General features: G+C 43.0%; 1 protein-coding gene across 4 annotated transcripts in view; it reads left to right on the forward strand.

The window, feature by feature from the left end:
- arnt2 (aryl-hydrocarbon receptor nuclear translocator 2) overlaps window positions 1-26,572 on the forward strand; it is a 399,781-nt gene that overhangs the window by 56,899 nt on the left and 316,310 nt on the right. For all 4 annotated transcript variants that reach the window (XM_060941110.1, XM_060941111.1, XM_060941112.1 and 1 more), the window contains exon 2: window positions 7,432-7,546. In XM_060941110.1, coding sequence (XP_060797093.1) covers window positions 7,432-7,546 — 115 coding nt within the window. The remainder of the gene's footprint in view (window positions 1-7,431; window positions 7,547-26,572) is intronic.

The raw sequence follows: 26,572 nt of genomic DNA on the forward strand, positions 1-26,572 counted from the left end.
TTTATCCAAAACGTCCGACAAAATCATTTCCGCTTAGAATGCAAACAAACCAGCGAAATGACAGTAGCAATTTGCGGAAAATGCTACAATAATAATTCTTGAAAAATACAACAAAAAAAAATGCGTTCTTACCATCAAATACTTTTATTCCATTTTTATTTATTTTTTGGGGTTTTGTTTTCAAGTAGAGTTTTTATTTTGTCCTCAGTTGGTTCAGCAACACACGCCTCAGTTTTGTTTTTCTCTACTCATGGTATATGAGCTGATAGCCTAGTAGTAGAGTAGCCAATCAGAGCACGCGATTGCTCATATCCAGGAAATGTGGATAGAATTTATTTAAAAAAAAATAAATAAAAAATTATATATATATTAAAAAAAAAAATAAAATATATATATATATATACACACACACACACGCGCGCGCACAGCATCGGTTTTGCCCATCCCAAATGCTACAAAACGATAAAAGAATATCGCATAACTTGACATTTCCATGATTTATTGTGTGTGTGTGTGGGGGAATTAAAAATATATATATGTAGCGCCATGTACGATGAGTTTGAGTACGTGTGTGTGTATGTATGTGTGTGTATGTACACACACACAATGGTGTGTGTGTGTGTGTATATATATATATATATATATATATATATATATATATATATATATATATATATATATATATACACACTCACACACACACACACACACACACACACACACACACACCGGTATGTGTATATACATACATTTATATGTGTGTGTATGTATGTATGCATGTATATATAAAATAAACAAACATAGATACATGCATACACAAAAAATCATGGAAATGTCAACTTATGTGATATATTCTTTTATTGTTTTGTAGCACTCAGGATGGGCAAAACTGATGGTTTCTGTCAGTCTTCAAACAGAAATGTCCTAATGAAGCCTGGAACCTTAAAGAGTGGAATCTGAATTTGTTTTGAACAGTCTCAGCTCTGATCGAGCAGCTCTAAGCTGTTGCACACTTTTTTGGCCACAAGCTTCAGAATGTTGAAGGTTGCAGTCCGATTGCTGGCACTTTGCACTTCTGTGCTCCAGTCTCTGACAGGACGACAAACTTTTGAACACAATGAGCTTCTTAGAGCAATACATTATTATTTAAAAGTCTTGTTTGAAACAGCTAGCAGCTGGTAACTGAGATTCCTTCATGTTTGTCGACATGCTCTGGAAAAGTTCTGTGGTTGCTTAATTTCAGTGTGGGTCAAATGACCTCCTTCTGTGAGAGCAGGAGTCCTGGCCACATTTAGTGAGGAAACATACCAGACTCTGTAGAGTAAGCTTGTGAGACTGTTCCTGTATTCAGCTCGAGGTTGTAACTTGTATTTCCCAGAATCCAGCCAGGAAAAAATAAAAATAAAGAAAACCTCAACTCGGAATTCCTACTCTGGAACACAGGATGATATCCTCAACTATTTGGATGCTGAAAATCAATATGGCTGCTTGTAGCAACGGCAGTAAACAAAGTAGCCCGTCTTGGCTTTAAATGAGTTATACTATACAGTATATCCAAGTATTTGCCTTAGATCAATCAACACACAGCGATATTAGCTGGTTAAATCCATACCATTGACTATAATGTTCACTGTTATGAGGAGGAAAATATCCATCACTGATCACACTTAGCTGGCTGCTAACAAAAGATGAACATAGAAGCGTCTCCCCCCCCCCCCCCCCCCCCCACACACACACACAATTATGTAGCTTGAAGAAATAACGTTGAAAATACCAGTCAAAAAATAACATCGGGCTAGCTAACAGCTTTTGAGGTAAGTTGAATGCAGCATTTTTTTAAAAAAAACTTATTGGCCCTTAGTCATCAAATTTGCATATAACTGTAAAACTATTATACACAAAGTCCAACATCAGTTCCTTTTCGGCATGTAACGATTCACCCAATTTATGATTCAATTTGATCCATGATATTGGGGTCGCAATTTGATTTTCCCACAATATTTTTGAAAAAGATGATGGTAAATTAATTTCAAATTTCAGTTTCTTAAGCCTAGGTCACAACCGGACGTACGATGATTTTTGGCCGTGCGATTTTTGGCGTTTCCCAAATCGCTGCGGTTTTTTTGTTTGTGGAGAAAGACGCACGTTGGCTGTAAGTTTGTCTTGCAACCTGAAAAAAACGTAAGCGCCCGTAGAGTTTGTTTGACATGACAAAGAACCTCTGCAGCCAGTCTGCGGCCAGTCTACGGCTCAAATCAGCACGTCACACGCACGCCCTCCATGCGTTTCTTGCGTTTTTTGCACGTAGACCGGCCGTAGGAGCACGTACAGCCGGTTGTGACCGAGGCATGAATAATCAACAGCAATGACTTCTCACATTCAGGGCTTTCCCCAAAGCGTGGGTACGTGGCGCTCTGCCACGCTGTGCAACGTCAGCGCCGTGCTGTCACTTGTACACCAAAAAAAAAAAAAAATCAGTACCATAAATTGAACAACACAGAGTACTTTCTGCACCTAAATATCTTGTATTCCTCTCTGAAAATGAGAACTAATGATAGAAATATGAAGATATTGTAATATATAGGTCTAGACTATCCTGGTACTCAACCCAGAAGTGAAAATAAAGGGTTTCGCTCCATGCAGTGGTCGAGTTGTAAAATCAAACCAGGGGGATGGTGAAATTTTTAGTCGTGTGTCGACCCATCAGTCGGTCCGTCGGTGGGAAACTGGTTTGCTTTTAGGAGGGTTTGCACACAACGTAGGTCTGTGGACCTTGTTCATTTACCAGACATACAGTATTTTGTGCTGATAAAGTGTGTAGTACACACTGTGTACCCTTTTTATTGTTGTAAAAAACATAATACACTGCTATTTTACTGTGAAACATGCACAGTGTGGATGTTGTGTCATATTTAGTCAGTTTCCTGGCTGACATACCACATTCTCCATATTAGGGTGAAATGCAGATGACAAATTTGAAGTGTAACTTCATAGTCATGGTAGGCTCCTTTTAAATCGTTTGGTAAATAATTTATTAAAACCTCAGCAGGCAATGTAAATGAACAACTGAATCTTTTCATATCAAGTCAATAGAATTTTTATTCAGAGCTGAACATTGGGAACACTGAGCTATATACAGAGGTAGGTAGGGAACCAATAAGCTAAAACAAGCAACAGTACATTGTAAATCAAACTAAACTTCCTAAAAGATGTTTGAGGCATTATGCATTTTTTTGTTTTTTCATTTTTGTTATTATTGTGTTTATTCTTATAACGTTGTAACGTTGATTCCCGCTGTTATCTTGGTCACGTGACACCTTAACGTTGACGGTTACCAAGGAGCTGCCTTGGATACTTTGATACTTTGCTTCGATACATACCAGCACTTTGATACATACTGGATACAAGCTAGCAAAATGAGTTAAAAGCAGGCATCTTTGGAAAGTTTCTTTGGAAAGGGGAAAAGGCCCATTGAGGAGACAGAAGAAGAGCCTATGACGAAGAAAAAGAAAGCTGCATTTTAGCAGACACTTTGTCGAGTCCTACACCAATCCTGCTCTGCCTTACATGTTGTGACCAGCTCTCTAATGAGGCAATGGAGCCTTCAAAACTCATCTCATCTCATTATCTCTAGCCGCTTTATCCTTCTACAGGGTCGCAGGCAAGCTGGAGCCTATCCCAGCTGACTACGGGCGAAAGGCAGGGTACACCCTGGACAAGTCGCCAGGTCATCACAGGGCTGACACATAGACACAGACAACCATTCACACTCACATTCACACCTACGGTCAATTTAGAGTCACCAGTTAACCTAACCTGCATGTCTTTGGACTGTGGGGGAAACCGGAGCACCCGGAGGAAACCCACGCGGACACGGGAAGAACATGCAAACTCCACACAGAAAGGCCCTCGCCAGCCCCGGGGCTCGAACCCAGGACCTTCTTGCTGTGAGGCGACAGCGCTAACCACTACACCACCGTGCCGCCCCCGCCTTCAAAACTGCTAGTGTCGTTTATTTTAGCCTTCCTGTCTTGAATAACACTTTTTGTTGCCTGAAGAATAACAATCGAACGTCCAGGCTGATTAAATTAATGGCCTTATACAAGAAATCAAAGCTAACATGAACCTGAGTAAGCTATCGATAGCTGGCTAGACTCCAAACTAACATTCATTATGATAGCTGTGTTGTTATCCGCCGCCCACAAATTAAGCTCCATATCGATAACTTTACAGCATGATAGTGGGCTCACAGAAAGTGTGAATGATATTCATAACTCTTGACTTACCTCCTGAAATGTTTTTTCTTGCGATCTTAAATCCGAACTTGCTTAGGTCTTGCTGTCCACTCCGCTTGGCCATGATGCTGCAATCCGCTGCTGTCACCGACGCCGAATGAAATAAAAAATAATGGAACCCCAACTGAATGTCACCTCCTCAAACGCTTCGCTTGCGCGTGCCGTCTCTCGCGGTAGCTTATTGTATGCTCAGTTTCAGCAAAGCTACGTGGAATGGCATTTCTAATTCCAACGTTAAATAGAAGTAATGTCCACATTTATTGATAAAATTGCTCAAGGGAAGGGAGGGGGGATGCCCGTTTTAGAAGGGGGATGATTTTGACCATTTTTTATTCCAGGGAGGATGGCATCCCCCCTCAACTCGAGTACAGGCTGCCATTTGCAACCACACATAAAACCACGTTCTAGGCACTGTGCTGGTCACTAGCTGGTGCTGTCGCTTGATTTGACCTCGATTCTGTTCCTGGCATCCTGGAATTGGAAAACGAAGAGGCGTGCTATGAAGTGTTTTCATTTCAAATCTAATTTTCCCCCTTGCATATTTGACAAGGTAAAAACAGTACATTTAATAATCTTGAATTGTGCCTAAATCAGCCGGAGATGCCCCCAGAACGCACTATTTGAAATCTCTAATTTCAAAATTTTTCAGGGGAGCATGCATCCTTCTCCAGCCAAGGTGAGCACATGTGCTGTGTTTAGTCTGTTTGAATCGAACCTTGGTGTGTTTTCACTCTCTGCCTCTTTATTTATACCCTTGCTCCAAAGAAGTGGGGGTATACTGGTTTACCGCTGGCTGTCCGTCTGTCTGTATCTCCGTCTGTCCAAAACACCCTTTTTCTCAGCAACCACAAATCTTAACCACTTGGTACCAAACTTCAGCTTGGGGTTCTATACCGTGTGTACCGTTTTCTTCAGGTCTGTCGCACACCGACTTCCTATTTACTGACTGAATGTATTTACGAAACATGTAGCGTGGATTTACAAAATTTGTGTCACACTTTTCTCAGCAACTACAAATCACAACTGCTTGATATTTGGTACCGGGCTTCAGCTTGGGGTTCTATACCGTGTATAGCGTTTTCAGGTCTGTCACACATCGACTTCCTGTTTACCGACTGAATGTTTTTACGAAACATAGCGTGGATTTTGATGCTATTTCAAAATGACAGTTTACCAGGATGCTATTTGAAATCCCTGGGGAGAACACTGCTCTTTACTTACTTGTTTCAGGGTTAATTATTCGTTGAAGTCAACATTCATAAAAAGTGTCCTATTCCTTCGATTGCTTGCATTCTGATATAAGTGAGAGCGCGGGAGGGGATGGGGATACGTACGTGAGCAGTAGCTCACAGTTGATCTTGTTAAACAAGTGAGAACTCAAGTGAACAGTCACACTCAGGTGTGGACCAAAACAACAGGTCTGGAAATGTCTGGTTGAGGTCGTCTCTCTGAACCCCAGTGCAGTTTGATTCGCTGCGATGAAATTATTCCTCAATCACTTTGGTGGTTCTTTTATTTAATTTTATATGCAGTGTGAACCCAAACAATCTGAACCAAAAGTATCAATTTCACTCTAATTCGGACTCGGAAAAGCAGACTGGTGTGAAAGAGACCTGAAAATGAACAAAGTAAGGGATTTCTTTGTGTCAGTAAGGGATTTGTAGAATTTCTTAGCTTTATTAGTTCCAGCTGGTTCGGCACAAAGTGAAATCCGGTTCACTTGAAACCTGGAATTTTAAACTGAAGTACTGAAGCGGATACAAGTCTGCTTGTGCCTGTGTATATATTATGAGAGTCTGGAAAATTCAAATACGCACCACATAAAATATTAATGGGAATTTTGTGCATTTGGAGGTGTGTGCTAGACTTTGTTGGCTTCATTAGCTGTGTTTGACCTGAGGCAGTGCAGCGTGAGCTTTTATATGGCTCCTGCATGTGTGTGTTACATTAGAGCGGTCAATATTTCGCCAAGAACACTAGTTTAGTCAGTGATCAGTGTGTCTGAGCATGCACTACATCCAGGTGAACGCTGTTGTTGGGAGCGGGGGTAGGGCATGGATGGGGGGGTAGGGTGCCTCCTGTTAGCATATTTAATGAGCACACATGCTTGTAGCAGATCATTTTTAACTTTTGAATACTCAGCTGAATACTATTTTGAGTGTTCAGGTGTCCTGTAGTATTCACTGGATATGAGCAATCGCACGCTCTGATTGGCTACTCTACTACTAAGATATCAGCTCATATACCGTGAGTAGAGAAAAACAAAATGGCGGAGCGTGTTGCTGAACCAGCAGAGGATGAAATAAAATCTTTACTCAGAAACAAAACACCAAAATTATCAAGGATTTAAATGAAACAGAAATAGCTAAACGAATATAGATTGTTGTCCCTGTTCCACACTCCAGTCCAGTAGGTGGCGGTAATGCACTTTTAAGTTGGTTTGCCAACCGCCAAAAAACCCTAAAGAAGATGAAAACCCTAAAAAATACAAAAAAAAAAGCAACAAAATATGGAATAAGTATTTAATGGCAAGAACATATTTTTATTTTTCAAGAATTGTTGCATTTTTCACAAATTGCTACCATCATTTCGCTGGTTTGTTTACATTCTAAATGGAAATGATTTTGTCGGATGTTTTATATAAAGTTTTTATTTATCGAATTTGCAAAAAATAAAAATGCTCTGTTTCTCAAAATCCAGTGAATGTGGATAGGATAAAACAGTTATTCCACCCAGTCTCGTCGTACATGGCTTATAGCCAACTCGGTGTTCCATGCCTCGTCGGCTATCAGCTCATGTACGACTCGAATTCGTGGAATAACTGTTAAATGGCTGAGAGTTAAGTACACTCTACTTTTAATGCAGTGAAACTGTTCAATTTACCAGCATACCTGAAATTGTTTGTTTATTTAGTGCTGCCATGTCCACCAAGTCCACCTTTAGGGTTTTGGTCAGAAATCTGTCAAAAAGCTAAACGCTGATGGCAAAAAATATATATGTTTCCTCTCCTTCGTCACTAGCTAGGACACTCTCCTTTGTTTGCATTCATTTCCAGAGAATTGGAAATACTTTGCGAATGTACTGTATGACTGTTTAAAGCTGTGTCTTTAACACCATTTTGTTGTTTTTTCTTTAGAGATGGGCACAGATCTGCCTGGGCCAGTAACCATGGCAGGTGCTGTTGTGGGTGCAGGGCAAGTGAGAATGGGGGGCAACATGCCAGGACGAGGGGGCAAGAGGAGATCAACAGGGTAAGTAGCCTGTCTCTGACTTTTCTGAGCTCTTTGACAATGATGCCATGATGTGTGCGTTGAACTCACTCACCCAGACTGATTAACCCTCCATGATTTGGAGTCAGTGCTCTGTAATTATATTATATCTTGATTATTATATTTCAAGCGACTCGATTGGCTCTTGTGTTTCTACCAGGAGGTCTTTCTGTCAACTGTCATTTTGTATTGACCATCCCATTATTTCATAGTTCATATACAGTATGTATAGATATAAGTCTAGGTCCTGATGGTGCTTACAGGCCCAATATCAAGCCTGACGCTGATCATACCAGTGGTCTGGTACGCTTTTTCGACCAACAGGGAACAGGTTCCATTCTTGTTCGTGCATCACATTTTGAACCGTTCAGAGCATTTCGACCAAAAAATAAATTGGTTCAGAGCCTGAAAAGTTGGTTCCCAACTTTGCTGGAAGCAAAATGTAGCTGGTTTTTCCAGCACGAGCCGTGACGACATCAGTGGGTGTGTCATTAGTTTGGAGAGGAAGCAGAGCTCAGCAATGGAGAATGCAATGGAAAAGGATACATCTTCAGAAAAAAATGGACTGAAAACAAATCTCTACAATAACAGAACAAAAGCTCACAGGTAATCGATGCACACCGCTATCTTGCTACTACTGTTTCCTCCCGCTGTGAATTGTGCAATGCCCCCTGTTCATGACACATCCTTGATTGTAATGGTTCCGCTCGAAACTGGTGAAAACGTGGGTCGGTTCGCTAGCTGGTACCAAGATTCAAAGAATCCTGAATGGAACCGGTTCAAGAACTGTTGGACTAAAAGGGGTTTGTGTGGTTTCTAAGATAAATCCCGTGCTCCTGGCACTCGTTTTATTTTATGTTGTTCGTACAGTGATTTGCAGTAAATCTACACTGTAACAGGACACGGCCATTTTCTTCAATTCCACTAGCTCTGGACACTATAAAGCAAACTTGCACTTTATTTAACAACCTTAATTAAGTCAGTGTGAGCTGCTCCCGGTTGTTGGATCGCAGTGGCTGTAAATCACATCAGCACCAGCTTGGGCTAAACACTTAATTCCTTTAAACTGATGAGCAGTGTGTTCTCAGCCTCAGCTATTTATTCAAAGCCAGTTTCTCCTGTTGTATGATCGCGACCAATCTAAGAGCATGAGGACAGAGAGCCATTGCTCTATTTGGATGGTCCTGTCCTGTATATAAGCTAACAGATACCTGCATAGTGACCGGATAGCATTTGATAGAGATTGAAGTCAAAGTCCCTCTCACGCCAGAATCTCGTCTTCCCAGGCAGTCTCCTTTCCCAGTACTAACCAACTCTTTAAGGCATAGGTCCCCAACCCCCAGACCGCGGACCGGTACTGGTCCGTGGGTCGTTTGGTACCGGGCTGCACTGAAAGAATAAATAACTTAGATTATTTCCGTTTTATTTATTACCTGCGTCTGAACGATGTTTTATTTTGAAAAATGGCCGGATTCTCTCCGTTACATCCGTCGATGACTCACTCTTGACGCATGTCAAGACACTTGACACGTTACCGCTAAAATTAAACCCACAAGCTTCACTGGTTCCCGTGCCTGTCTAACGAACTAGGTTGGTTGACCTACATAACGCTATATTGAGCAACACCGGGGATAGCAGTGAGGCCGGTCCCAGCCAACCCACAAGCTAGCAAAAATGAGTAAAAAAAAAACCCAAACGTCCCTGGAAAGTTTCTTTGGGAAGGGGAAAAGGCCCAGTGAGGAGACAGAAGAAGAGCCTACAACTTCCAAGAAAAAGAAAGCTGCATTTAACAGACTATACCAGGAGTCCTATTTAAAATATGGATTTATCGCGACAAGTGATTCCCACACACCAAGCCCACTCTGCATTATATGTGGTGACCGGCTCTCTAATGAGGCAATGAAGCCATCAAAACTGCTTCGCCACTTGGAGACCAAGCATTCTGCATTAAAAGACAAGCCTCTGGAGTATTTTGAAAGAAAAAAGTGTGAACAAGAAGGACAGAAACAATTACTGAGGGCCACCACATCAACAAATGTGAGTGCACTGAGAGCATTATACTTGGTGGCTAACCGTATTGCTAAGGCTAAGAAGCCATTCACTACTGGTGAAGAATTGATCCTTCCCGCCACTAAAGACATTTGCCGTGAACTTCTAGGAGAGGCTGCGGTTAACAAGATAGCACAGGTGCCTCTTTCGACTAGCACCGTCACTCGGCGCATTGAGGAAATAGCAGAGGACATTGAGACACAGTTGTTGGAGAGGATTAATACATCACCGTGGTACGCACTCCAGGTTGACGAGTCTACAGATATTGACAACAAGGCAGTACTACTTGTTTATGTGCGATATCTTTATCAAGAGGATGTGCATGAGGATATGTTATGTGCACTATCGTTGCCAACCAAAACCAAAAGAACTATTCAAGTCGCTGGATAATTATATATCAGGAAAACTGAAATGGTCCTTTTGTGTTGGCATATGCACAGACGGAGCTGCTGCCATTACCGGACGGCTGTCTGGTTTAACTGCTCGGATTTTGGAGGTTGCACCTGAATATGAGTCTACGCATTGTATCATTCACAGGGAAATGCTGGCTAGCCGAAAAATGCCACCTGAACTTAACAGCGTATTGAACGATGTCGTTAAAGTTATTAACCACGTCAAAGCACATGCTCTTAACTCGCGCCTGTTCGAACAGCTTTGTGAGGAGATGGACGTGGAGCACAGACGCCTTCTCTTATACACAGAAATAAGATGGTTATCCCGAGGGAGATCGCTGGCCAGTGTTTAAATTACGAGAGCCGCTACAGAGATTTCTCTCAGAAAGAAAGTCACCGCTGGCAGCACATTTCAGTGACAAGGAATGGGTCGCAAAACTCGCTTGCTTGAGCGACGTATTCAACCTGCTCAATGAACTCAATCTGTCACTTCAGGGGAAAATGACAACTGTCTTCAAGTTGGCAGATAAAGTAGCTGCATTTAAAGCCAAACTGGATTTGTGGGGACGGCGCGTGAACAGAGGCATACTTGACATGTTTCAAACATTAGCGGGGATTTTGGAAGAGACCTTAGCCCGAGCCATCATTCTCCCAACTGGTGCACAATCACCTGTCTTTGCTGTCAAAAGAGTTCGAGCGCTACTTCCCAACCACAAAAGACCCACGAACTGACAAGGAATGGATCCGCGACCCGTTTGACAACAAACCGGGTGAATCCGGCATGTCTTTACAAGAAGAGGATCAACTGTTGGAGATCACAAATGACTGCGGCCTTAAAAGAATGTTCCAGACAACAGCTCTGCCGGTGTTCTGGATAAAAGTCATGGCAGAATACCCTGAGATCGCCACAACAGCCCTAAAAACCCTGTTGCCATTTCCGACATCATATTAATGTGAAGCGGGATTTTCTGCAGTGACAGCGACGAAAACCAAACTGCGGAGTAGATTGGACATCAGCAACACGCTTCGGGTGTCATCGTCTCCCATTCCCCCCCAGATGGGATCGTCTCATTGCAGAGAAATAAGCTCAGGGCTCACACTGATTCAGCGTTATGGTGACTTGTATTTTATTTTTCATGCACTTTGTTTTTGCGGTGTATCTTATTTTGAAGGCATGTTTAAATGTTACCATGGCGACCAGAGAGTTTTGGGGGCAGAGAGGATGTTACTCATGTTATGTCATTGGCGCGACGTTACGAGGACGCTGCTGATAAAGTTGCATACGAGTACGCAGTGGATTTACGTTTATTATTATATTTAGAAAATATCACCGTTTTTATGCCGGTCGTCTCATTTATTTTGTTGTATTTATCCGCCACACCTTAAAGGCCAGCCCGTGAAAATATTGTCTGACATTAAACCAGTCCGTGGCACAAAAAGGTTGGGGACCGCTGCTTTAAGGCGTATGGGTGCGGCGCCAGTTTCTGTTTCGATAGTCCTCGGCCTGTCACCTATACAGCGAGGGTTACAGTGGGAGGCCAGTCCTCTGGTAACTCCGAAAGTTTGACTTGTAGAGATTGTAGCGTTGGGTGATAAACTTGATTTATCTCCGAGTAAAGTTGCCCTTAGGGTATTCAACTTAAATGATAATAAGTTCAACTCATATAGCACCTTTCTCACACCCAAGGTTGCTTTACAATTTCTCCCCCCCCACCAAAAAAAAAGTCCACCAAAAGAGGATCAGAATGTAATTCCAGTGACATAGCTGCCCACAGTCCCACCAAAAGGCACATGAAGGTATGTCCCACACCACCTACACAGTCACCACGACCCCAGTGGGCACCATTGCTCGGAACACCGTGCCAAGCACAGAAGCACCGCCGTACAGCGCGCTGGACAACCCTGATGTTAAAAAGAGCAATGAGCTCACTGCAGTCCATAGCGAGGACCACAGGCATCACCCACGCCCAACCGATGCCCAAAACTGGGTCTGAAGCTACACCACAACCGACGGACAAAACATTCAAACAAACAGCAGGCTGTACAAGCACAAAAAGAAAAACAAAGGGGGGGGATAAAAAGCTCCGCTGAGAAGCAGCAGCCAAAATGTGCACAGCGTACTCTCAACCGGAAACGGAAACACTCCAGGATACAGAAATTATATTTCTATTATATAATACCTAACTTGCCCTGAAATAGCCAACAGAAGCAGCCGGATCATGCAGCACGAATGTTTGGCGTAAACCCAGCCAGACAGGCCGCACGGTGCTGAATTGTGGGCCCACTTGGAAGAATGACCGCAATGACAATATGGCGAGTTTTGCCAATATCAGTGGGAAAGTGTGTGTGCTGTCCAAACTTGTAATTGGCGATTAGGATTAGTGTTGTGTACTTGTCAGGGAATTATACAAAGCAGGGGTCATCACCTGGTGGACTGGAGTCTGGACATAGCAGTAGTTCGGTGGACTGAGCCAAACCCTGTAACAGAATGGATAAATATTTGAAAATGAAAATGGCCATAGTTCAGTTACTCCTAGTTTTTTTTCTAAACATGAATAAGCTCTGCTTCTGTGGCAGATGCTCTGTTTGTGGTTTATTCAGTCACGTTTGTTTCTGTAAGAGATCATACCAGAGAGATGATGTGCAGCGAAGGCATTAGCTCAGAACATCTTGGGTCAGTATTTGTTTATATCCCACATGAAACTTAAAACAGATTTGCGTAATTCTCAAAACATGGTGGCTTTTTTGACTGGAAAAAAAATCAATATTTGAATTTCATTTTCATCTTCTAGTTGGAAATTGTATTTGTGACTGTAATGAGAATTTTTTTTCTTTGAATGAATCTACAGTAAACATGTTGTTTAATGTGGTGCCATTACTTTAAGTCACCGGAGTTAATAATTGTCATTGGGATCATAAGCACAGGCCGTTACACCGGTGACAAATTTCTATTAAAGATGAATTTTCCAAAACGGCATCATGAAACATCTCAAGCACACAAAGGGGTCACTACAAGGATACCTCGTAAATTATTCAGAAGAAAAAAAATTAAATTTGCAACTAAATGAATAACTTGGAGTGTGAACCAAAACTCTACTGGTGCTGCTTGACATGACCACTCATGGCCCTTTTCCACTACCCTTTTTCAGCTCACTTCAGCTCGCTTCAGCTCACTTCAGCCCGACACGGCTCGCGTTTCGACTACCAAAAACCAGCACGGCTCAGCTCGTTTCAGCCCTGCTTAGCCCCTAAAACTCGCACCGTTTTGGAGTGGGGCTGAAGCGAGCCAAAGCGAGCCGACTGAGGCTGGAGGCGTGAGCAGACACTCCCCTCTGCACTGATTGGTGAGGAGGCGTGTCCTCACATGCCCACACGCCCCGCGAGCGCGCTGGGATCTGTAAACACCGCAAACCCGGAAGAAGAATAATTACGAATTACGAGAATTTCTGAAGCCTTATGTGCCTCGCCTCATCTATACGCTCTTGCCAGTATCTGTTGGCGTTGTCGGTGACAACAAGCCACAGCACCAAGACCAGCAACACTAACGACTCCATGTCCTCCATGTTTATTGTTTACTATTCGGGTCGTGAGACTACCGCTTAAAAGGTCACTGAATCAGTCAGAGCATCGTGGATGAGTTCGCGGAGCGCAAGGCTCGCCGTATGCCCTTCAAATAATGCGCGCAGTAGGCTATTGATGTTTTATTATGAGCCATGTACAGTATGTCGCCTAATGTTTTTTTGTTTCTGAGTTACATGTTCGTTTGAAGGACTTAATGTACAAAATAACATAGTTGCACCCCGGAGTGTTGAAATTGGTAAACACAGTGCATTCAGTGAGGTTTGCCCCGCCCTCCTTTTATTTCTGACTCTTCCTGTCACCACTCTGAGCGCTCATTCGTATGCCCTTCAAATAATGTGCGCAGTATAGGCTATTGATGTTTTATTATGAGCCATGTACAGTATCCTAATGTTTTTTTGTTTGAGTTACATGTTCGTTTGAAGGACTTAATGTACAAAATAACATAGTTGCACCCCGGAGTGTTGAAATTGGTAAACACAGTGCATTCAGTGAGGTTTGCACCGCCCTCCTTTTATTTCTGACTCTTCCTGTCACCACTCTGAGCGCTCATTCGTATGCCCTTCAAATAATGTGCGCAGTATAGGCTATTGATGTTTTATTATGAGCCATGTACAGTATCCTAATGTTTTTTGTTTCTGAGTTACATGTTCGTTTGAAGGACTTGATGTACTAAATAACATAGTTGCACCCGGTAGTGTTGAAATTGGTAAACACCGCAGTTGCGGACATTTTGTAGCCTAAAATGATGTTATGATAAGCTTTAATAAAGGGCCCGGTCATTTGCCCCGCCCCCGGCCCGGCTCTGACTTGTTCCGCCACTGTCACTGATGTCACTGTTTGCGCTGCTTAACGACATCACATGACGTCCACCCACTTTCGCTAACTCCACCCAATGTGTCCACCCACTTCCAGCCAGCACGGTTCAGCGCGGTTGTAGTCGAAATGCAACTCCAACAGCCCCGCTCAGCCCGACTCAGCTCGACTCGGCACGGCACGGCTCAGCCGCGTTTGTAGTGGAAAAGCGGCATCATTCATCTGAACTTTGACCCTTGAAGCACTTGTGATTTCAAAAAATTGGTTAAAAAAACCCACCAATGACATGACATTCTGTTAATTATGATGGACTTCCAGTCCCAGTCAAAAGTTTGTACACCCCTACTCATTCATAGGTTTTTCTGTACTTTGACTCTTTTCTACATTATAGAACAATACTGAAGACATCAAAACTATGAAATGACACGTGGTAAACAAAATAAACATAACGTGTTAGATTCTTCAAAGTAGCCAGCGTTTACCTTGATGACGCTTTACACACTATAGATAGTTTTCACTGATGTCACGGCATTCCGGGGAACGCCCTCCAGCTTCCATATTGCGGGGCAAACAAAGGACCATCGCCATTACCGGCTACGTTATCTCGGACGAATTTATAAAGTTATATAGTCACCTTTCTAAAATAAAGATCAATGTCGGCAAAATCAAGCAAACGGAAGTATATGGATACATTGGACGACATCTCACGACAACGGTATGCAGCCAAACTGGCCTTGATTGGGGGAATTGACCCCTACGAAGTGGACAAAGATGCATTTTCAAGTGACTATGCAGGGCTGCCATCCATATCGTACCCTGATATTGTGAACTATTTCGTGAATAGTAAAAGCGCCTACACACTTGACGACCTCAAAGCATACAAGTCGCTGGAGTCATACAATTATTGGGTCCATGAAGTCCACCATGTAAAAACAAGTGACAGTCGTGTCCTAATTACAGCCAAGGTATGCAAACATTGGAATTTTAGAGCTCTCAACACTGCATATAAATATATGTGTGTGTGTATAATATCGAGTTGATTTAAGACTATTATGAAAACTGTGCAATATTACTTTGCATCGAAAAGCTGCGCACATTTGTGCAGCTTTCTGATTCACTGTTTTTTTCTCATCCTTATACTTCCTATGTTTCATGGACTGTAACGGATTTGCTTATTTAGTAATTTTAATACAGAATTTACTTTGAAATTATAATCAGACACTCCAAGCCCCCCCCCCCAAAAAAAAAATCAGATCTGCGCGATTCAGCCGTGAAAAAGGCGGCATCCGCCAAAAGGCGTGCTGTTTGCATCCCTGCATACAGAATAGACCTAAAATGTTTTTCAAAAATGACCCTTGCGTGAGTGAAGTGACAAGTGTCAAATAGAAACGTGACAAACGAGCGATATTAAGTGTACATTACAATGTAAACATACACTCAGCGGTTCCAGTTAGGCATTCTCCAGAGATTGTTTACATGATGTTTTGGTTTCCAAAAACAAACTTAAACACAACTGATTGTTTATTTAAACAAATTACCACTTATAAAATGATCGGATCAGACTTTGCTGTGTTTGGAAGGCTGATAATCCTTGCGGTTGATTCTCGCAAGCCATAGATTTCTCCTTTGTATGCTGAGTTCCTTTGTTTGCTCGCCTTCGTGCTCCCGTACAGTGGGAATTCCATAAAAGCTCTGCTTGACGTCATCATCTGACCTATTACGACAGCCGTGAATACAACAGGTGTGCACCATTGCTAGCTTTAAATAGCCTGCTTGGGTTCTTTTGAAGACTTTGTACTCGCGCGTTACAATGTGTGCTCAGTGACCCGTACGGTAAGCTTGACCCGCAAGATGGCCGCCACTAGGGAATCCCCGACTCTGTGACGTCATGTGAAAACTATCTATAGGCATTATCTTAACCAGCTTCATGAGGTCGTCACCTGGAATGCTTTTCAATTAACAGGTGCCTCGTCAAAAGTTAATTAGTGCAATTTCTTGCTTTCTTAATGCATTTGAGATCAAATAGTAAATAATAATAATAATGCAGTAAATAGCCCTATTCCACAACTGTAGTCATCCATATTATGTCGAGAACTGCTCGACTAAGTAAAGAGAAACGACATCCACCATTACTTTGACATGAAGTGTCTTTTAACTAATAAAAAAAAAAAAAATTGAATGAGTAGGCGTGACCAAACTTTTGACTGGTACTATATTTTATGGACTTCATACCCTGTGTCCGAAATCACTCCCTACTCCCTATATAGTGGACTATATAGCAAGTTCGCCATTTTGTAGTGCTGTCCGAATGTATAGTGAGAATTATTACACCCTACATAGTTGTGGTTTGGCTGTCGCGCACGACAGATCCAAGTTCTGTATCGACTGTTTTGTTTGCGGTCGTGAACTCTTTGATGGCTTAACAATCCAATTGCCGACCCACAGACTTTAGTACCCTTATCACACGAAAGTGTATGGTTGTCCAAGGTCCACAACAAGCGGCCATCACACTGAAGTCGCCTAATGTTCAGTTACTTGACTAGGGGCTTCCAGTGACACCCTTCATCTGCCCCCGTCGCCAATCCCTGTTGCTGTAGGACTTAAAACAATTTTAGCTACAGAACAGCCTGCAGAAAAAAAAAGCAAGGGTGGATTGTACTGGCCCACTGATGCGCTCTCCTTCCTATCAGCTTGGTCAACAGGTCCCAGGGTAATGACCATGCGCTGCACCACCAGTAAGAGCGCAGCTGGTCGGTTCTTCATAATCTATAATGGAAAAGAGCCCTTTGATGGTATGGCTACTAGTGGATACCAGGTTAGCATGTCGGCTGTTGGCTGGTGAGGAGCTCTTCTGCCCTTTGCCAGGTCTTGTTTTAAGTCCTGACAGGGTGACATGCCACCCTCCTCACCAGTATACACTGGTGGGGGGAGCCAGTTTAGACACCGACCACCCATCCGTGCGGCAGGTTGTACTGGGTTACACTGCTACCAGTAGCAGGGTCATCAACCCTGACCTGACATTAACCCTACATAGTGGACTCCTAGTATCCCACAATGCACCATGAAAAGTAGTGTACAACCGATGGTCACTAACCAAGCAATATATCCCATCATGCATTGCAGTCACGCTGAAAGAAAAAAGTGTGTTGGGGTGAATGGATGGAGGAAGAAACGTGTTATAAACTGACATTCAAGTACAATTAAAAATAGTAAGAGAATGGAAAATAAACTGAAATAGAATAAGACAGAGGGCGGCACGGTGGTGTAGTGGTTAGCGCTGTCGCCTCACAGCAAGAAGGTCCTGGGTTCGAGCCCCGTGGCCGGCGAGGGCCTTTCTGTGTGGAGTTTGCATGTTCTCCCCGTGTCCGCGTGGGTTTCCTCCGGGTGCTCCGGTTTCCCCCACAGTCCAAAGACATGCAGGTTAGGTTAACTGGTGACTCTAAATTGACCGTAGGTGTGAATGTGAGTGTGAATGGTTGTCTGTGTCTATGTGTCAGCCCTGTGATGACCTGGCGACTTGTCCAGGGTGTACCCCGCCTTTCGCCCGTAGTCAGCTGGGATAGGCTCCAGCTTGCCTGCGACCCTGTAGAACAGGATAAAGCGGCTAGAGATAATGAGATGAGATGAGAATAAGACAGATAAAATACACGAATAAAAGTTAGAGTGCAGAGCGAGGAATTAATCAAAAGCCTAAAATTTTATTTAATAAAAGGCAGCGGCAAAGAAGAAAGTATTCAGCCTTGATTTTAAATAACTGAAAGATTCAGCAGACACAAAGTACTTTGTATTTATTAATGAATACGCTCAGTATAATTTTTTTTTTTTTGCTTGCAGTCCGGTTTCCATCAAATCATGCGCTTTGATTGGCTCGCGAGTGGTCCGGAATCCTACGATCCGGACCCCGGTTACAGACCTTTTAGCAACTCGCTCGTTCATAACAACAACAAACAGTAGCAATTTTTTGTCAACATTTATTTTCGCATTTTTCAGTATAATAGCATTAATTTTACAGCATGGATAGTGATAACGACAGTGTTCACAGCAAAAGCACCTGGTTTTGTGTCGCCTAGATCAAGTTTTATATTTTTTGGAAGATTCAGAGCTGACGTAGCTTGTCAAACAGGTTTTTGACGAGCTTGTAGCAGGTTTGTTCTAAATATGGATTCCCTTTCGGGTGCTCTCATTTTCTGTTAGAATTTGGTAAAGAAAAAAATAAATATATTATTTACCAGCTTAAGGTCAGTCTGTATTGTTAAATACTGTGACCTTGGCCCAGAGGCCTTGGTCAGTATTTTCAAGACCTCGGTCACAGTATTTCACGATACGGACCTCCCAGCTGGTAAATAATGTATGTTTATTTTTGAAAAACCCACCAGCCGACTGATCTGGCACATTTTAATTGTGTGACAGTAATGACGTAAATAACGGTGCGGCGGAGTAGTGTCTGAAAGTGGTTTTTTTTTTTTTTTTTTGGGTCCCTCTTTTCATTTTACCAATGAGCTCACTATGTAGTCCTCTATATAGAATTCCCTAGATAGCGAGTAGGGAGTAGTCAGTGAGTGATTTCGGATACAGGGATAATGCTTCCAAAAACCTCTAATGCAGTGCAACTGGTTTGCAGGACGATCCATTTTTCCAGCAATTTCTTCAAGCAAAGAAAAAGTACATGTTAACGAAGAGTTTTTGTTGCTTCGGAACCCTTACAGTTTTATAGTGATGTACACTACCGTTCAAAAGTTTGGGGTCACCCAGACAATTTTGTGTTTTCCATGAAAAGTCACACTTTTATTTCCCACCATAAGTTGTAAAATGAATAGAAAATATAGTCAAGACATTTTTCTGGCCATTTTGAGCATTTAATCGACCCCACAAATGTGATGCTCCAGAAACTCAATCTGCTCAAAGGAAGGTCAGTTTTATAGCTTCTCTAAAGAGCTCAACTGTTTTCAGCTGTGCTAACATGATTGTACAAGGGTTTTCTAATCATCCATTAGCCTTCTGAGGCAATGAGCAAACACATTGTACCATTAGAACACTGGAGTGAGAGTTGCTGGAAATGGGCCTCTATACACCTATGGAGATATTGCACCAAAAACCACACATTTGCAGCTAGAATAGTCATTTACCACATTAGCAATGTATAGAGTGGATTTCTGATTAGTTTAAAGCGATCTTTATTGAAAAGAACAGTGCTTTTCTTTCAAAAATAAGGACATTTCAAAGTGACCCCAAACTTTTGAACGGTAGTGTACGGTATGTTACATGGGGCTTCTTGAAATCTTTTAAACGATGTCATGACCAGTAATTTAAAGGACGGGTTAGTCACCATATTCCATAAACGACTGACTTGTTTCTCATCTCTTTTCATGGCGCTAGTAAATAGTAGTAAAATAAAGTGCCGCTGCGAAACAAAACATGATCGCTTTAAGTTGTCTTGTGCATATAGTGATAAATGAATTATGAATGAATAGGCCTTTGTCCTTATTCAGTCATGTTTGTTGTTACATCCAAAGCTGCTTTCCAGTTGATTTACGTCCCCTACAAAAATGTCTTTGAACTAAATTTCCTGCTGAAGGCAAGGCAAGGCAAGTTTATTTATATAGCGCATTTCATACACAGTGGCAGTTCAATGTGCTTTACAGAGGTAAAGGCAAAACAGTAAACAATAGAAAATAAAATTGCATAAAATAAAGGGGGAAGAAGTGATTTACCTTGAAAGAAACCGGGATGTATCGATCTGATCCTGTATTATGATATCGGGGGTGATACTAGCCTGAGATACTGGATCAGTCTCGGACTGGATGTGCCATCTGGTTCTCAAAATTGTGTCCAGGGAGCTCAAGGGGTCCATGAAGGGTTTTTTAATTTAAATTGGTTTCTTATATTTATATAAATATAAGAGTTCTTATAACTATTAAATTCTTTGACTGGTTCTTTGAATTGAATGACTTTTATTCAATGATCACGAACTCAAAAACATGTGCCAGCACAGTGCTGCAGTGGTCATCACCATCATCTCACAGTAAGAAGGTTCTGGGTTTGAACTGGAGCCTTTCTGTGCACAGTTTGCATGTTCTTCCCGTGCCTGTGTGGGTTTCCTCCGGGTGCTCCGGTTTCCTCCCACAGTCCAAAGACATGCAGATTAGGTTGCCCTTTAGATGTGAATGAGTGTGACTGTTCGTCACTGTGTTAGCCCTGGGCGACCTGCCCAGGGTCAGGACCTGACCTGCCCCGCCTCTCACCCGAAGTCAGATGGGATTGGCTCCAGCTTCCCTCACAACCCTGATGGATAAGTGGTATAGATAATGGATGGATGGACCTAATGTGTTCTGTTGGTGAAAGTTTTCAGAGTACAATAAATGGGAAAAAAAAAAGTATTTTTAAATAATGTTCGTGAACAGAAGGGATTCGTGGAATTTGGTTCACAGTTGAAGGGGTCCCAAGATGTAGAACATTTGAGAAAGAGACTGATGCAACACATGAACAGAAAACATATTTATCTTAAAGCAGGGCTTCTCAGTCTTTTCTGCTTTAAGGCCCACCTGTTCATACCTGTCATGAGTCGGGACCCATTAAAAAGATCCCCAATTATTTTGACTCATCTATTCTATTAGAATCTAATAATCTACTGTAAAGTGTATTAATGGGATGCAACATCACTCCCTGTTACAGACGGGAGCCCAGGAATTAAATAAGTGCAATAAAAACAAACTGTTTTTAATTGTAGGTGTTGTATTTAAAGCTGTATGGATGTGCCAGAAGCCAAACCATGCATGCAGGTCATTCTCAGTCAGAAGGGATTAATGATCCAAAAGTGGAGTCTGGTCCATTAACACAAGAACTTACTGTCATGTTTGTGTCCAGCAAGCAAGCAAGTTATTAAAATCAAGAAGTGGATATAGAAACCACTCAATGGGATTAGATCCTTACACGCTAACAAAGAGGGATTTTTCCTATGAGTTGGAAAATTATCCATCCATTGAGTTCCCTGATATCTCGAACTACCTGGTGCTGCAGACATCGTTCTACACGGACACACAGATGAAAACCCGGAAGAGCATGGAGGAGTACAACTTTTTATATGCGGCTGGGTTAAAGATCTGGGGATCAGGACACTAGAAGATAGACAGCGGTAGATGGATCTAAGTGCAGGAAGAGTGTGTATTAGCAGGCGTGATATTTACAGAAAGCAGAGTATTTAAACAGCGTTATAAACATGGCTAGAAACCAGTGGCGGCTGGTAGTCTTTCAAACGGGGAGGCTGGTCGGTTACGATATTTTCAGATTTTAAAAGAAAAAAGAAAAAAACATCAATTTTGCCCATACTCTTGCCTCTGATCTGGCTGATTGTTGGCAGGGTCACAAACTGTGAAATAACAGGTTCTTTTGGCCCATTAGCCTACTGTCCAATATACATGATGGTGGTGTTGGGGAGGGGGTATATTTTAATATTTTATATTTTAAAATTGTGGCATGTTGTTTAAAAATTGATCATTATTGAAAGCAGCTGGGGGCGGCACGGTGGTGTAGTGGTTAGCGCTGTCGCCTCACAGCAAGAAGGTCCTGGGTTCGAGCCCCGGGGCCGGCGAGGGCCTTTCTGTGCGGAGTTTGCATGTTCTCCCCGTGTCCGCGTGGGTTTCCTCCGGGTGCTCCGGTTTCCCCCACAGTCCAAAGACATGCAGGTTAGGTTAACTGGTGACTCTAAATTGAGCGTAGGTGTGAATGTGAGTGTGAATGGTTGTCTGTGTCTATGTGTCAGCCCTGTGATGACCTGGCGACTTGTCCAGGGTGTACCCCGCCTTTCGCCCATAGTCAGCTGGGATAGGCTCCAGCTTGCCTGCGACCCTGTAGAAGGATAAAGCGGCTAGAGATAATGAGATGAGATGAGATGAAAGCAGCTGTTTGTCAGGAACCTCAGCAGTAACAGCAGAGTGTTCTGGAATAGGCACAAGCACTGACCTTGGGGAGCCAAACACAGAGCTGGGTGCCACACATTTCATTCAATGACACTTTCCCTATATTTTACTTATTTTGACTGAGAAATGTTTTATTGACAATTTTGATAACCCTTCACTTTTAATCCAGGTCTGTAGTGTGAAATGTTCTCAGCTGTGTTTTTGTTTAAAAATGTTTTCCAAATTGTAGCGGTGTTTAATTCATATCCAGAAAAATATATATTCCAATATAATGTACTCAGCATAAACATTTTAAATAGATTCTATATTTTTGGTCCATCCATGACATATTACTAAAGTAGCCTATTTACTGTTGTTGATGTGGGTCACTTGCTGTTAGCCAATTCACTTTCTCGTACCAGGAGAGCTGAAAGGAACGAGTATTATTCCCTACCTTTTTCACCAAGTCAATTTGAGGCGTTGGTCTACCCTGCTCTTTAATTTTAATTTTTTCCTCGAAAGGAAGACTGGCAAATGGCTTCGCCAAAATTAAATCAGCAATGCTTGGCATCCGTGCGCAACTTTCTTGCTAGCTGACTAGCCCCCTCAAGTTCAAGTTCAGTCACTCAAATAAACGAAATTTCTGGAACTGAGATAGCAAACTTGACAACACTATATTTACAATTTATTTACAATGAAAATATATTCAAACTAAAAAAGCTGGTAGAAACCGTATGTAATGAATGAAATCGAAATGTAAGCTGATCTCTTACAATTAGGGTATTAGGCAGAAAAAGAAAATTACCAGTCAAAAATAATATTTTATATAATCCTGATGCGCCGCAGGCGCGAAGACGAGCGCTGCAGGCGCGAAGTCCCTCTAGGGGGGTCTGGGGGCATGCCCCCCCCGAAAATTTTTGAAATTTAGACTTCATTTCCTGCATTCTAGGACATTTTCAGGGTGAAATGGCGTGTAATTTTTGATCAGAAATATTGCATATTTTTACTTTGTATTTTTTTCAGTTTCACTCCTGAATGTATCAGATGTATGTATGGTGTTTGATTTGGTAACAAAAGTGAAAAGAAAATAAACAACAATGAATTGTATATAATCTTTTGATCTAGTTACAGTATTGAATAAAAAAAAAAACCCAACAGTATTCTATTTTACGTGGCACAAATTAAATCGCAGAATGTCTGTCACTGACTGTCATCCATAATATTTTGACCAAACTACTCAAAAATTAAAATTAACTTTGAGAGAACGGGAACTGAGTTTCTTTGGTTTACACAAAGATTACAGACGTCTAGGGGCCTGCAAGAATCGGTCTGCTGCTGCATCAAAGTCAAATTCCTGATGATCTAACTTTTCGTAGCTTTGTCTGATGAGCTGCTCCAGCCTAACTATACTTAATTTTGTTCTCAACTTGGTTTTGATCCTGTTCTGAACAGAAAAGACTCGCTCAGCCTCTGCATTGCCAACAAGCACACATATTGCCATTGACATGAGGTGAAACATGCTTGGATAGAGCCGCTGATTTGGCATGTTTGGACCTCCAAATATCTTCATCATGAGCTGAGTTGGTCTTGCAAAATGACCCTCTTCCTGCCATTCATCATCACCATCTGTTGAGAACCTGTTATGGTATACTAGTCGCTTGAAGACAAGAAATTCTCCTCTTGCCTGTCTGAGGGTCGCTATCCCAATCGATCGGACGGCGACCCCCCCCCCACCCCCACGTGGGGGGGGGCGGCGCCTCCGCGGCTGGAGGCTCGCAGGCGCCCGCTAGGCGCCTCCGTCCTCCTAAACCCAGATGCGCCTCGCGCCTCTCAAGGCTCTCTCCCCCGACCTCCCGACACGCGCCTCCCGCGTCACGCCGTGCGAACGCCTCGGCCCACCCCCCGCGGACGCGCGCGGCTGCCGGTGGATCCTTCCACTCTGGCTGCCCGCGCGCGCCCCGGACCGGGACGAGACGGGGTCGCGGCCACGGGCGCGAGAGGCTCAGGCTGAGGCCGGGGGTCGGAACGACGAGAGGCGAGGGGCCGCCTGAAGGGGAGGGCCCCCTCTCCCTTTTTCGAAAACCCCATCCGAACGCGACCTCAGATCAGACGAGACGACCCGCTGAATTTAAGCATATTACTAAGCGGAGGAAAAGAAACTAACCAGGATTCCCTCAGTAGCGGCGAGCGAAGAGGGAAGCGATGAAATATTCTGATTTTTCATTTCAAGTTTTCAGTATTTTTCGTATTAAACTGTGTTTCTTACGATTTGTAAATGATGGCGGAACATAACTGGATTTATCGGATGACATGTGGGAGTATTCATGTGCGAAAATTTTCGGCATTATCGTCCGTTTCAGTATCCGTCTGTGTGTATACTTGCCCGTTGAAATCGGCAATCGCCCGTCAAATTTACGGGTGGACGGGTCTCTGCCTAATACCTTACTTACAATACACCACAGCACTTGCGAATCCGCATGGGACTGAACCTGAAATTCACCGCTGCCTGTCTATAGTTGAAACGAGCTGTCAATCAAAGAAAATATCTGGCCGCTTTCACCAATCTCCTCGCGGAAAGCTTTGCCATGTCCCTCCCACTGTGAGGCTCGGAGTCCGTGGGCGGGCATTTTTGCAGTATTTGTCCAATAACCGTCTTGCATTTTGATATTGAAAAGCGCATAGCTCCCAAATGCCATTGAAGTCCACTGAGGCTGGGAGTCCGTGGGACTCCGTGGGCGGGCATTTTCGCAGTATTTGTCCAATAATCGTCTTGCATTTTGATATTGAAAAGCGCAGAGCTCCCAAATGCCATTGAAGTGCACTGAGGCCGGGCTGCATCGCACTGTCACGAGGGGGAAAAACTCACGCACACATTAGGCGAACTGGGGAAAGTTATAACGGAATGATTTCGCACTGTAGTGTGTTGAGCACATATATTTCTATGATTCTGGATCTGAAATAGCAATGTTATAAGGTCGGCTATAACATAAGCCTAGCGCAATTCATCCTACACGATGTTCGTCATTTTTAGAGGAGGCTGAACCTCCCTCGTTGTCTTAGAGCAATCGCCCGTGCTAGAAGCAAACGGGACAGTGATGATGAGGATATGTCAGAAAGCCTCTGTAAAAACAGCTTCTGTATCTGCGCATGCTGATTGTGCTCAAATCAATATCGGGTGTTTCCCATAATGACTGGGTCCCAAGAGCGTGCGCAACGCGGTCTGTGAGCACGGGTGGCCACTCGAGCTGCGCCAGACTCGAGTGCGCAAAGGCGCGACAGTCAAGTGTTCCCCTGCTGTGTGACCACAGCTTTTATCTCGGGTATATCGCCACCAAAATGCCTCATTTTCATTGATAACCCATCGCGAGCTCTAGTGTGACCGTAGCTTAATGAGGCGGATGTGACGTCGGATGCAACCCAGCAATTGTACCCTACTATGAAGAAAAATTAGCTTCGACTTGGAGGGGAAAAAAAATTCGCAGCCCACTAGATGGCGCTTTGTGGCCCAGTGGTTGAGAAACACTGTCTTAAAGCATGTTGCCAAAACACCTCTGATGTGATGGATGACTCGGGAACTGAAACCCGGATCTGTAACTGTGAGGTTACTGAATTGAATGCTGGTACTGGATTAGTATCAGATGATGCACTGAGCCGTGATTTGCTAATCCTCATCAAACATTGCATGATTATAATTCTGATTTGACCCTTTGATCGCTTCCATTGGGAAAAGAAATTCAAAGAATTTCTCACACTGGTTCCAGATGGTTGTTAGCACTCGAGTCAGTGGATTCATCAGTGTGCAGAGAATTACTTGTACATAGCTCAATAGTTCCTAAGAAGCAAGCAACACCAGGTCTGGGTTTTAAGCCAACACACGACGCACTGTAAGAGGCTGAGATTGTTGCTTTGCTGTGCCATATGGCATTCAGTACGTCCTGTTCAGTTGGAACAGTTGCTGTTTGTTCCTATTCTTCCCATTAACTGTGAAAATGTGCTCTTATGCACAGTTTCCATGGATAAACCACTTTAGCTGCCCACATGCTGGCGTCGGTGGCACTTTTTGTCAGTGCGGCTGAAGTTTGCACTGTGGATCAGTGTAAAGCAGTTATTGAGTTTTTATTGACAGGCACGATCTGGCTGAAGATAGAACAGTTTCCGTACATGTTTGTAGAGCCAAATAAAACGTGCGCATTACGCATGTGTTTGCATATTTGGAGACTATTTGATTCAACACAGAGAACCAAGCAGGCCGAGTTTCACAGCGCCATCTGTCAGAC

This window comes from Neoarius graeffei, chromosome 15, assembly GCF_027579695.1.
Source record: "Neoarius graeffei isolate fNeoGra1 chromosome 15, fNeoGra1.pri, whole genome shotgun sequence".
In the NCBI taxonomy this organism is placed as follows: domain Eukaryota; kingdom Metazoa; phylum Chordata; class Actinopteri; order Siluriformes; family Ariidae; genus Neoarius; species Neoarius graeffei.